The sequence below is a fragment of the Gossypium hirsutum genome, chromosome D13 (genome assembly GCF_007990345.1).
Source record: "Gossypium hirsutum isolate 1008001.06 chromosome D13, Gossypium_hirsutum_v2.1, whole genome shotgun sequence".
NCBI classification, from domain to species: Eukaryota; Viridiplantae; Streptophyta; class Magnoliopsida; order Malvales; family Malvaceae; genus Gossypium; species Gossypium hirsutum.
This window is the reverse complement of record NC_053449.1, coordinates 8,007,045-8,019,218: the sequence shown is the minus strand read 5'-3', so window position 1 is coordinate 8,019,218 and position 12,174 is coordinate 8,007,045. Positions and strand designations below refer to the sequence as shown.

General features: G+C 35.6%; 1 protein-coding gene across 1 annotated transcript; it reads left to right on the top strand.

Moving 5' to 3' along the window:
- Nucleotides 1-8,380: 8,380 nt before the first annotated feature.
- On the top strand, nt 8,381-11,640 carry LOC107918800 (calcium-dependent protein kinase 26). The gene is made up of 8 exons (XM_016848388.2): nt 8,381-8,696; nt 8,954-9,648; nt 9,808-9,951; nt 10,046-10,198; nt 10,332-10,447; nt 10,628-10,795; nt 11,000-11,224; nt 11,508-11,640. The coding sequence occupies exons 2-8, from the start codon at nt 9,006-9,008 to the stop codon at nt 11,628-11,630; spliced, it is 1,572 nt and encodes a 523-aa protein (XP_016703877.1). The 5' UTR covers nt 8,381-8,696; nt 8,954-9,005; the 3' UTR covers nt 11,631-11,640.
- The last annotated feature ends 534 nt before the right edge of the window (nt 11,641-12,174 follow it).

Genomic DNA, 12,174 nt, shown 5'->3' with positions numbered 1-12,174 from the left:
AATTGAGTCAATTTATTCGATGTGGAATTAAATTAAGTGGTCGTGAGAATTGTTCAACTAGAGAATTTGATTAAAGAATTTTCTTGAAAAATTAATTTGGAAAATCTAAGTGATTTTTGAAAAAATTAATTTTGATCATGTAAAAAAATTAGTCAAATTAATTAAAATTAATATGATGCTTTTAGAAATTAATTTTCAAGTCAAACAATTGGCCTAATGGGTAATTGAACTTGAAAATTAGACTTGATATCGTAAATTGGGCTCGGGAGCCCAAAATCAAGAACAAGACCCAAAAACTGATCAAACTGGACCTGGTATGTAATACTGGGCCGATAGTCCAATAGGTGGCTAGATCAGATCGGTCAGGTCGTCATTGACTCAGACCGAACCGGCTTGGAGTGCCGTAAGGGTGTCGCACTTGCATCACCGGACACGGCAGTACTGGTGGCTGCAACGGCGGTGTCACGATGACCGGCGGCAATTGGTCATCAGTGGTTAAGCAGTGGAAGAGTTACATTCCTACAGGAATTCTACTAGAGAATTTGATTTCAAATTAATTATTCCAAAAATAATATTAAATTTATTAATTTAATATTAAAGTGATTATCTTAATATTAAATTTAATTTAATGTTTATCTACGAGATAAACATTCTGTTATTTTAATAAGATTTAATATTAAATTTAACCTAATATTTATCTTGATAAATATTATATTAATTTAATATTAAAGTAATTAAGTTTAATCATAGTTGAACTCTCTAAACTCTTCCTATATAAAGAGAGCCTTGGGTCATTATTTACACATAGTTGAATTCAAGAAAAAATTGTAGAGAGGAAATTCTCTAAAGATATTATTCTAGAAAATTTCTAGAGATATTTTTCTAATTTACAACTTGACTCTAAAGTTTAGAGAAATTGTAAAATTACCTCACTGGTAATTTTTGTGAAAAATTTTCTGATTCAAACCGAGCCCACACTCGGTAGAAGTGAGCTTGAAGATAGTTGAGAAGACTACTCGGTTGTAGCGTTTATCCTAGACGAATTGAAAAGGTACAATTTTGATTAAGTGCTTATTATTTTAGATATCACAACTAAGATCTTGTTTTGAATTTTTTTTAAAACTTTGGTTTTTCTTTAAATTTATTTTCCGCTGCATTTTCCAAACCCCTATTTTTCAACAACTTTTGACGATCTCTGACTTTTATTCCATCTGGCTTGGTCCCACTTTGAAGCCTTCGATCATCCTCACAAGTCCTGCAAACATAAATCAACTCCGTAAGCTCGAATGAACTTAGTGAGTTCCTATACTACACCATAAGTTAACCCTATCGCATGAGGGTAACATATGTAAAATAAATTAAACACAAATACTTTCTATTCTCTCATCACAAACATTCTACATCGGGGTGGTGGACTCCACTTGGTCTTTTGAGCTATTCGGCTCACTATAAAACCTTCCTTTGATCGGACTCTCCATCGACCATATCCCAACTACTTCACCATACCAGTGATTCTTATCTTTCATTCATTTCACTTTTCCTTCGCTTGGGGTATTTGTTGACCTAAAACTAATTTGGCTATTTTTCGGCTTCCCATCATGAATCCTTATGGTAGCTTTTCAATTATTCGCCAAAAGAATCTTAGAGCATACCTTTTGTAACACCCCTCACCCGGTCCGGTCGTCGGACTTGGACAATAGGATGCTACAACTAAATACCAAACAATTACAAATGGATTATAATTTTTGAATATCAATTAAATATAAAAAATTCAAAATTAATTAAATTAACATGTGTTTCAATCAATTATGAATTAATATCGAGCTTACAGGAGGTTAAAACTAAACAGGCAATAATTTTGGATCAAGTTGAAATAAATTTAAAAAGATAGGAAAAACTTGAAAACAGGGGTCACACGACCGTGTGGTGATCTGTTGCAAATCGGTATAGCATGTTAAACTAGTTTATTCACTTTAGGAGCTTGAAGACTAGCGTTTTTATTAATTTTTCATAATGTTTTCTTAAGTTTCCATTAAGTTAATAAAACGTGCAAATTGAGTCTTTTATTGACCTTAGGGGCCAAATGAAACCTAATGGTAAGCTAATGAACTTATAAGTGTGCAGGAGACCATTAGAAGGCATACCAAATCAATACTGGTCACTACATCGCAACACGAAAGGTCTGATGTCGCAACATAGGGAGCAGAATGGAGAAATCATGAAATTGTCTTTGATGTCGCGACATAGCCTATGGGTGTCGCGTCATACCCTTGAAGATAGCTCAAGAGGAGTACCCTGACTGCTATGTCGTGACATAGGTCATGGTATGTCGCGACATCGACACTAGAAGGAAATTAAACACGAGACAGAGGTGTTTTGGTTCGCACAATCAAACTTAAAGCTCAGAAACGTTAGCTGACCTAGGGTTAAGGACGGTGACCACCTAAAATCTATAAATAGGCTCCTTTGCCACATGTTAGGGGGACCATTCACTTAGCCTAGAATTAGTCTTTTAATTTCAATTTAGTTTTCTCTTTCTTAGGTTAGATTTATTTTCATTCATTCTTGTTCTATTTTGAGAGGTCTGTATTGTGGAGATAATCAAACCTTGTGGACTTGTGATCAATTTTAATACAATTAGGCTCTTTCGTAAACTGTAACACCCCAAAATTTTAATTTTTGCATGATTTGTCACAAATTTCTTGTTTGCTTTAACGGTTAAGTGATTTGGGTGTGTTTGGGAGTGTTTGGGAAGCCTGGGTTTAAGTCTTGGCTTTTGTAGATTTTTTACTTTTTTCCCTTAAATGAATCTGGATGCTGGTATATAGGTTTTATTAATATTTGTGATTTTTTATGACACAAAGAGCCAATTGGTCCAGTGGTAAGTGGCGTGTGAAGTACTCTTAAGGTCTGAGGTTCGAGTCCTGACTGCATTGTGGAGTGTGTATTTTTATCACCTGTGCTGTGAGGTGGTGGAGTTTGACTGAAATGCTGTGGAATTTGAATGGAGTGGTTGGGGGAATTGAGGAGGAAGTGGTGGAGATAATCAATGAGGGATACGGGGAGTATTCTTAAGAGAAAATTAAGAAATTTGATGAGAGGGGAATGTGTGTGCCATTTGGGGTATTCCAACATTGAGAATTCGACTAGGGAGAAAAAATGTGTTATTTTCGGCATTTGAAAGAGCTTTTTGGGGAGCATTTGCCGAATTTGGTCTTTAGGTACTAAAGGTATTTGGTTTTTAGGTCAGTTTCGTTTTTCACCTATTCGCTTTTAGTGCCAAATTTTTTCTCGGGTTTGTGCACTTTTCTTTTCTGCTTATTCATTCTTTCTTTTCCCTCTCCCTTTGTTGACCGAATCCTTTTCTCTCTCTCCCTCTTATTTTCTCTGTCGGTCAAATTTCTCTTTTCTTCTTTTCTTCTTTGGCCGAATAACTTTTTATTTTCATCGTGTTGTCTCTGTTGAGTTTCTTTCTCCTTTTTACCTCTTGGCTGAATATCACTCATTAGTTGTTTCATTCTATACGTTGCCGTTCTCGTGCTGTAGGTTTCTGACTATCGGTAAGTGGTTATACTCCTCACTTGAATAAACCTACTCTCTTCTTTTTTTTATTTCCATAACCGAGTACTCTTTTCCTTTACTATTTGATTTCTTATGGTTGATTTCTTTTTCTTATAATGTTACTCGTTTCGGTCTTAGGATCTCCTTCAAGGAGTGGTGGTTTGTAGGTGATCTGAAAAATAAACGCAACATTTGTGGTCAACGTTCTTTCAATGTAGGAGGGTGTTTTTTTGGGGATTAAGTGTTATAAGAGGGCATTTTTACCCTAGCTACTAATGGACTAACTTTGGGGTCATGTTTGTTTCTAGGTGGGCGTACGTGGATATAGCACTCTTCTCGTAACTAGGTGTGTAATCACACCTTCTCTCAACTGGAAATTAGCAAAAGCTGAGACCATATGGGCGTGCGAACGCTCGTGTGGTAAATCAAGCCCATAAAACATGGTGTTAGATTATAGAGGCCTCCATGAGCGTTTCATGGCCTTAATGGGCCTAAAATGACTGAAATACCCTCGAAGGGTAAATGACCGAAATATCCTTGAAGAGTAAAATGACCGAAATACCCTTGAAGGGTAAAATGACTGAAATACTCCCAAAAGGTAAAATGACCGAAATACCCCTGGAGGGTAAAATGATTGAAATACCCTCGAAGGGTAAAATGACCGAAATACCCCCGAAGAGTAAAATGACTGTTATACCTCTAAGAGTTAAAATATGTGTATAACCGATTTGCTCTATGATATATATACGACTGTTACTGAGTATGACATACTGCATACGCGTATGATTTATGACATGACATACTGCATGGGGTTGGGATTCTGATATAGGGGAAGTATACTATACTGGTGGTTTTGCCACATATACTGTTACTGGAAGCTTTGCTGCGTTACTGTTACTGGTAGCTTTGTTGCATCACTATTACTGGCAGCTTTGCTGCGATATTGGTGTGTTGGCTGGGTGGGTCGAATTTATCCCCACATGGTGTGTTGGTGGTACGGAGTGGTGTGTTAGCTGGATTGGGATGGGCTGCATTACTGCATTGTACTGTTACTGTAATAGGCTAAGGCCTACATTGTTACTGTATTGGGCTCATGCGCACACTGTTACTATATTGGGCTAAGGCCCACATCGTTGTTGTATAGGGCTCAGGCCCAGACTGCTACTGCATGTTGTATACTGATTGACTGATAGGGGGTTTCACACTGAGTTTCGTAAACTCACCCTTTCCTTTAACTGTGTAGGTAATCTTCAACCATAGGCGATTCGGTGCTACGAAGGACTCGGATATGGCCACACAAACACTGCTGCTCACATTTGCTTTTATGCTAATTTAAATTATAAGTTGGGTTTTTGTTTATGTAATAATGCCTTTAAATTGGTTTAAATTCTTAATCGGGCTTTTACTTAAACATTTTAAACTGCTAGTTAGGGGAAGACGATTTTTTAAAAATAATTATTGTTTTTCAAAGTTACGATTTTTTAAGCAATAGAATTGAAAAAGCTGCTGCGATTTAGAACCAACTTATTAAAACAATATCTGATAACAAGACAAATGTTTTTTATTTTATTTTATTTTAATAACAAAGAAGTTAATGTTAAACTGGGAAACACATTTTTTTTTTACCAATGAGTCTAATTTTTCGAAAAACGCTTTAATGTGACACGCCAGATTCGACCGTAACGTCTAGGCCGGGTTTGAGGTGTTACATAAACTCTATATTATCGATTTATTTAACATGTTTTCTCTTTACATCGATTTTTTATTGTCTATGGAGACCATGAGGAACTAATTCCTCTATAGGGGATTGGTGAGTGAAAGTATGATCTGTTAACTGTTCTGTAGGGATACTCAACGAATCAACTATTTGGGAAAAGAAGAACGTAAAAAAAACCCTATGCTTGACAACCTTGGGAAGTCATCAAGGTGGGAATTAACCCAAAATTGGTATAACCCATCCGTAAATGCCTTCACCCTAAATCGGTCTAAACTATGAGGTTAGAAGATAAGTAGTTCTTGCCGACTCATTATTTGAGTAGAAGATCGGAAGATCCTGCTTAGATAGCGACTAGTTGATTGACGAGGAACCTGAAGTGACAGTTGACGAGGATAACCAAAGTGAGCTAATCACCCAGAATTAGATTTGATTATTTCCATTCTTCAATCTCTCAAATTTTAGTTCTTTATATTATATTATTTTTATTATTATAAAAACCCTAGAAACTCATTTTATTTTACCTTTGTACTATAGCTAAACTAAAGTACTAATTAAATCTTTTAGTATTTAGGTTAAAATTGATCTAGCACTCAGATTCCTTGGATAAGATCTTCGGAGTACTCACCTGCTTCATTGTAACTATAGTACAACTTCACTAGTATACTTGCAGATACCACCTTATTAATATATCCTTTACTGCAATATTTACACTCTGGACGCTAGTACGTCTAGAGGTGGGCAAGTTGTTGGCGTTGTTGCCGCGGAGGCAACGTCACTAGTTTAATTTTAATTTTTGCATTCAGAAGGAAAAATTAGAAAACTTTTAAGTTATAGATACAATTTTTTTATTTGTAAGTACAATTATTAACATTATATAGGTTTTAGGAACCTTATTTGATATAGACTGCCTACGACCTAACATTTCTTGTCTTGTTATTCTTAACTCACATTTTAAACTAAATCCTTCTTTGTAACATGGATTTTTGAAAAGGTTAGGTTTACCGATCGTGAAACTTAGGACCTTATAATGTTTTTACGGAGATTTGATCATATATGTAGCACAGTTACTTACGTAGGTGTTTCACCAAATGCTATTAAATTGTTATTAATTCCATTTGCATTGGATGGGAAGGCAAAAATGTGGCTAGAAACACTCCCCCCAAACACCATTACTACTAGGACTGAGTTTGAGTAGTTATTTCTTTGTTGAGAAGTTCCCATGAAAAGTTACTAAGTACTTATACACAATTATTTTATTTTAAGCAGTTTATTACTGAAACATTGAGACAATCATGGAAAAGGTTTAAAGTGATTCTCAAATCCATATTAGGTGGGGGTATACACTTTGCAGTTCAGATACAACATTTCTAGTATAGGCTGGACAGTAAAAATAGACAAAAATTTGACATTATGACTCGGGGAAGTATTTGGACAAAAACCCAAGAGGAAGTTATGGAAATATTGAAGAAGTTTAGCATTAATGAATCTACCTGGGAGAAATACTATGAAGGGGAAATCAAGGGACTAGAATATAGAAAAAATGGAAAAGAGCAAAAATGTAATCAGTTGGAGTCAATTATAAAATAATCAAATGATCACAAGACAGAAGAAGAAGGGGACAATGTTGAGTAAGAAAACGATCACATGGTATCCCAACTTGATTGGTGGAGGTAGAGTAAGGAGTAGCTGGAACAAATCATTTCGAATTCAACAAAATTGGTGCCGTCTGTTATTAAACCTCCTGAATTAGAATTAAAGCCGTTGCTCGCACATTTAAAATACGATTATCTGGGAGAACAAAATACTCTTCCAGTGATTATTGTTGCAGGCCTAGAAACAATCCAAGAAGAGACTCTACTAAGTGTTTTGAAAATGCATAAAAAAGCAATAGGATGAATGATTATTGATATTAAAAAAATCAATCCTCTATTTTTTCAACATAAAATTAGATAAGAAGAGGTAAAAAGACCTATAGTTGATGCTTAGCGTAGACTTAATCCAACTATGAAAGAAGTGGTAAAGAAGGAATTGCTCAAATAGCTTATTGTAGGTATTGTTTACGCCATCTCTGATAGTGAATAGGTTAGCACTACTCAGTGTGTTCCAAAGAAGGGAGGTCTAACTGTTGTCGAAAATGATAAGAACGAGTTAATTCCAAGGAGAACAGTTATTGGTTGAAGAGTATGTATTGACTGCCAGAAATTAAATGATGCAACAAAAAAAAGACCATTTCCCATTGCACTGTATTGATCAAATGCTCGATTGTTTAGTAGGTAAAGATTACTATTATTTTTTGGATGGCTACTCAGGGTACTATCAAATCCCAATCCACCCCGACGATCAAGAGAAAACCACTTTCACTTGTCCTTTTAGTATTTATCGTTTTAAAAGAATGCCTTTTGGCATATGTAATACTCCAGGAGCCGAAATGGGCAGGTTTTAAGGGGTTTTTTTTTTTACGTAAAAAAGAACATAAAGCTAGATCAGGAAAAAAAAAAGACTAAAGTGAGAAAATGGTATGTTTTAAGGACTAAAAGATGTATTAAGCGTTTTGTTTTTCATAACTGGGCAAAGCAAGCTTTAAGACATGTCGTAGACCTGCTGATCTTTTACTCCCTTGAATATCACACGGACCAATCAACTAACTACAAAGTCTAGTGTTGTGATTTCACCAATTTGAGAAGGGTCAAACCTTGAATCCGCCATATCCAGTTCAAGTCTCTGTTTAGGGGTTTCATCTATTTCCAACTCAAATTTGGTTGAGGATTAATGTTATTATTTGATATTAAGAAATATTAAGGAAAACAAATATTTTTAAATTCACTTAAAGTCAAAATTTTGAGTTAACAATACCAAACAGTTTCAATTATCATCTAAATTTTAAATTAGTTCCAATTTTTGAAATAATATTATTTTATAGATGTAGAACATTTTTAAAATACATGTGGATATAATAAAAGACAAACATAGGAAAAAACTTTTAAGGTTTATAGAATAACTATACATATTTTTACAATTTAACTCATGAGTTCTGTTGAGATTTAACACAAAATTTTAGAATTTTTAGTGCTATTAATCCAAAATATTTGTAGCAGAAAAAATAAAAAAAGAGGAAACCAAAAGCTGGTTACTTTCATCACACAAGATTTTAATCCAGGGATGTTTGTAAGAAGAAGAAAAAAAAGTTATTTTTCAAAACAAAAGGGGGAGAAATAGCTAGCTTATGAAGCACTTCATATTCTTATTCTATGTATCTAAGCAGTAAGCAACAGCAAAAAAAAAAGCAAAAAGTAAAGAAAAAAAAACCACTAACATGGATGAGTTTAGGATTTAAATATATTCATCCACTTTAGCAATTTCCTTGTTTGACTCTCTCCTATTTCATTTTGCCTTTCTTCATTTTTTTCATTTGAAACTGGTACTTTGATCTTCCTCTACTTTTATTGTTATCTTGATACTATCATGCATGTTTTCATATGAAAATTTTATTCTTTTTTGCTTGATTTTTCGGCTTGGCTTAGTTTCTTTGATATTTATGGCTTTGATATTGTTTATGTATGTTTACATCTTTGATAGCTAAGGTTTTTTTTCTTTCTTATCTGATATGGGATTCTTTTGATGCTTAGGTTTTTGGTTTCTGCATGGAAATTTACATTATTATTTTCTTTTTTTCAGTGTAATATTTGAGATATAACTGGATGAGGGAAATACTACCGTGATTGTTTTCATGGGAAATACATGCCTTGGATCTTTCAAGGGTAATAATCATTTTCAGGGCTACAATACCACCACTGGTGCCAATTTGGCTCCATCCATCAGCCCCACAGCTAACACCATGAGAAGAGCCTTTGATCACCAAGCTCATTTTGTTTTAGGCCGTAAGACCCCTAATATCCATGAGCTTTACACTTTTGGCCGCAAATTAGGACAAGGACAGTTTGGGATTACTTACTTATGTACCGAGATTTCGACCGGGATTGAATATGCTTGTAAGTCAATATCGAAAAGGAAGTTGATTCGCAAGGAGGATGTGGAGGATGCTAGGAGGGAGATTCAGATTATGCATCATTTGGCTGGTCATAAGAATATCGTGTCGATTAAAGGCGCTTATGAGGATACTTTATACGTGTATATCGTGATGGAGTTTTGCTCCGGAGGCGAACTGTTCGATAGAATTATCCAGAGAGGGCATTACAGTGAGAGGAAGGCAGCTGAGTTGACTAAGATTATTGTTGGTGTTATTGAGGTTTGCCATTCACTCGGGGTTATGCATAGAGACTTGAAGCCTGAGAATTTCTTGTTGGTTAACAAGGATGATGATTTCTCACTCAAGGCCATTGATTTTGGACTCTCGGCCTTCTTTAAACCCGGTAATCAATCGAATGTTCTTAACTTTTACTGAATTTGAAGCAACTTAAGTAGCTGGAGCATACACCAAGTAGTTAAAGAGATAACATTTAGTTTGTGATAAAACCAACGTCATTTCGAAATTCAAGCTGTTTAACTTAATGTGTGCTTTACTACTTCAGGGGAAATCTTTAGTGATGTTGTTGGAAGCCCGTATTATGTCGCTCCTGAAGTACTCCTCAAACATTATGGACCTGAAGCAGACATATGGTCTGCAGGAGTTATACTCTATATATTGCTATGTGGCTTGCCACCGTTTTGGGCAGGTATTTTTGATAGTTCGACTCTGCATCGGGATCACTTTTCAAGTAGTTCTATGTCTAATATACTTACGGACCTACCACTCTGTATGTACTTCAGAAACAATACAAGAAATCTTCGCTGCTGTGCTAAAAGGACATATTGATTTCAGCTCTTACCCATGGCCCCTAATATCCGATAGCGCAAAGGATCTAATCCGAAAGATGTTGTGCATTCGCCCTTCAGAACGGTTGACAGCTCATGAAGTATTATGTATGTCATGCATATTAGCACTCAATTATTATCTGTTTGATGGTCATGAATGTTCTGAACCTTGATACAAAGCAATAAGTACTATTATTTATTATATTTATGCACCTTCTCCATTTCTTTTTGAATCATTTAGGTCATCCTTGGATTTGTAAAAATGGGGTTGCCCCAGATAAGGCACTGGATCCGGCAATACTTTCTCGCCTCAAGCAATTCTCAGCAATGAATAAATTAAAGAAGATGGCTTTACGGGTAAGATTCTCAAGATTTATGTGTAATATGATGAAGAATCTGTATGTGTGTTACGTATATGTTTAGAGTTCTGTCTTAACAACTATGGAATTTCATGATGGCCTTAAGCATGCTCCTTTTAGAGTTAATGCAATCAGACTCATTTGTGACAGGTAAAGCTCTGCCCTTTTGTGCTATCAGGTAATAGCTGAAAGCCTCTCTGAGGAGGAGATTGCTGGTTTGCGAGAAATATTTACAGCTATGGATACTGGTAAGAGCGGTGCTATCACATTTGATGAACTCAAAGCCGGTTTGCAAAGATATGGTGCCACCTTGAAAGATACAGAGATTCAGGACCTTATGAATGCAGTAAGTTTGTTTATGAAGCAGATATCTAAATAATTGTTTCATTTTTCAAGCTTTCGTTTCGTATTGCTTCTTCTTCCTTTGGTCTAAATGTCTGGTTACATGTTTGCTTGAATTTGCGAGAGATGCAGCAGTTGTGTCCCCTCGAGATTCCTTTTTTGCACAATTATGTGGCTGTTATGCTTATAATGTTATTTGTGCGGTCAGGCTGATGTGAGCAATAGCGGGACCATCGATTACGGTGAATTTATAGCTGCAACAATTCACCTTAATAAGCTAGAGCGCGAGGAACATCTCGTTGCAGCATTCCAATACTTTGATAAGGATAAAAGTGGCTATATTACGATTGGTGAGCTTAAACAAGTTTGTGCCGAGCTTAACGTGACAAATGTTTTACTCGAGGATATAATCCAAGAAGTTGATCAAGATAACGTAAGTCATTTTGTACCTTGATGTTCGGGTCATTACATTAGTTGATTTCTTATATGGTTGAACAGGGTACTGATAACAACAATGTAGAGTTTCCGAGTACGTCACCATCCCGCTGTTTACAGTTCCTAAATTTTGTCTATGACTTGACATTGATGACACCATGTCAGTTTACATTAAACCAAAGCAGTGGGGTTTTGGCAAAGCAAGTTCTTGTTCGAATAATCTTTTGTTTTGTTTTCGGTTTGTTTGATTAAAATGTTCTGCAATATTTGCTTTATTACAGGATGGAAGAATCGACTATGCTGAATTTGTTGCCATGATGCAAAAAGGCAATGCAGGAGTTGGCAGACGACCCATAAGAAACAGTCTGAATATGAGCATAAGAGATGTGCCGGGTTCTCAATAATTGCTGGCCACACACATCATGTACAGGTACCTTTAGGCTATATATCTTCTTTTCATGTCTCAATAACTTCCGGGATAGTTGAAGCACTGGTAAAATAGATCACCTTGTACAGGTATCTTTGGATTATATACGCCCTTCCATGTCTTGATATCTTCCGAAATGGCATTCCGACTCGCTTTTAGCCCAAAATTTCAAATGGTCTGTAACGGTGTACTTGTAAAAGCACATGTTGTGGCTTCACCTATATCTAATTTACTAATTCAAATGGCTTTGAACTATTGTGATACATTAGAAGTTACTGTGATGAACTGAGAAAGCATTAGAAAACTCAATAATTTCGATGCACAATCAATGAACTATCTCCTATCCTGCATGTAATGTGTATGGAAATGAGAATGAATCAAAAAGCTCCGAAGAATTTGTGTTGCATCATCGATAGAACTTAAGATATAGACTTAAGTAGGCTTGTTTTCCATTACTGCTAGACTAGCGATTAGAGTTCGTAAAATCAGGTCCTCATCATCTTCTTTTCGCAACTGTTTCT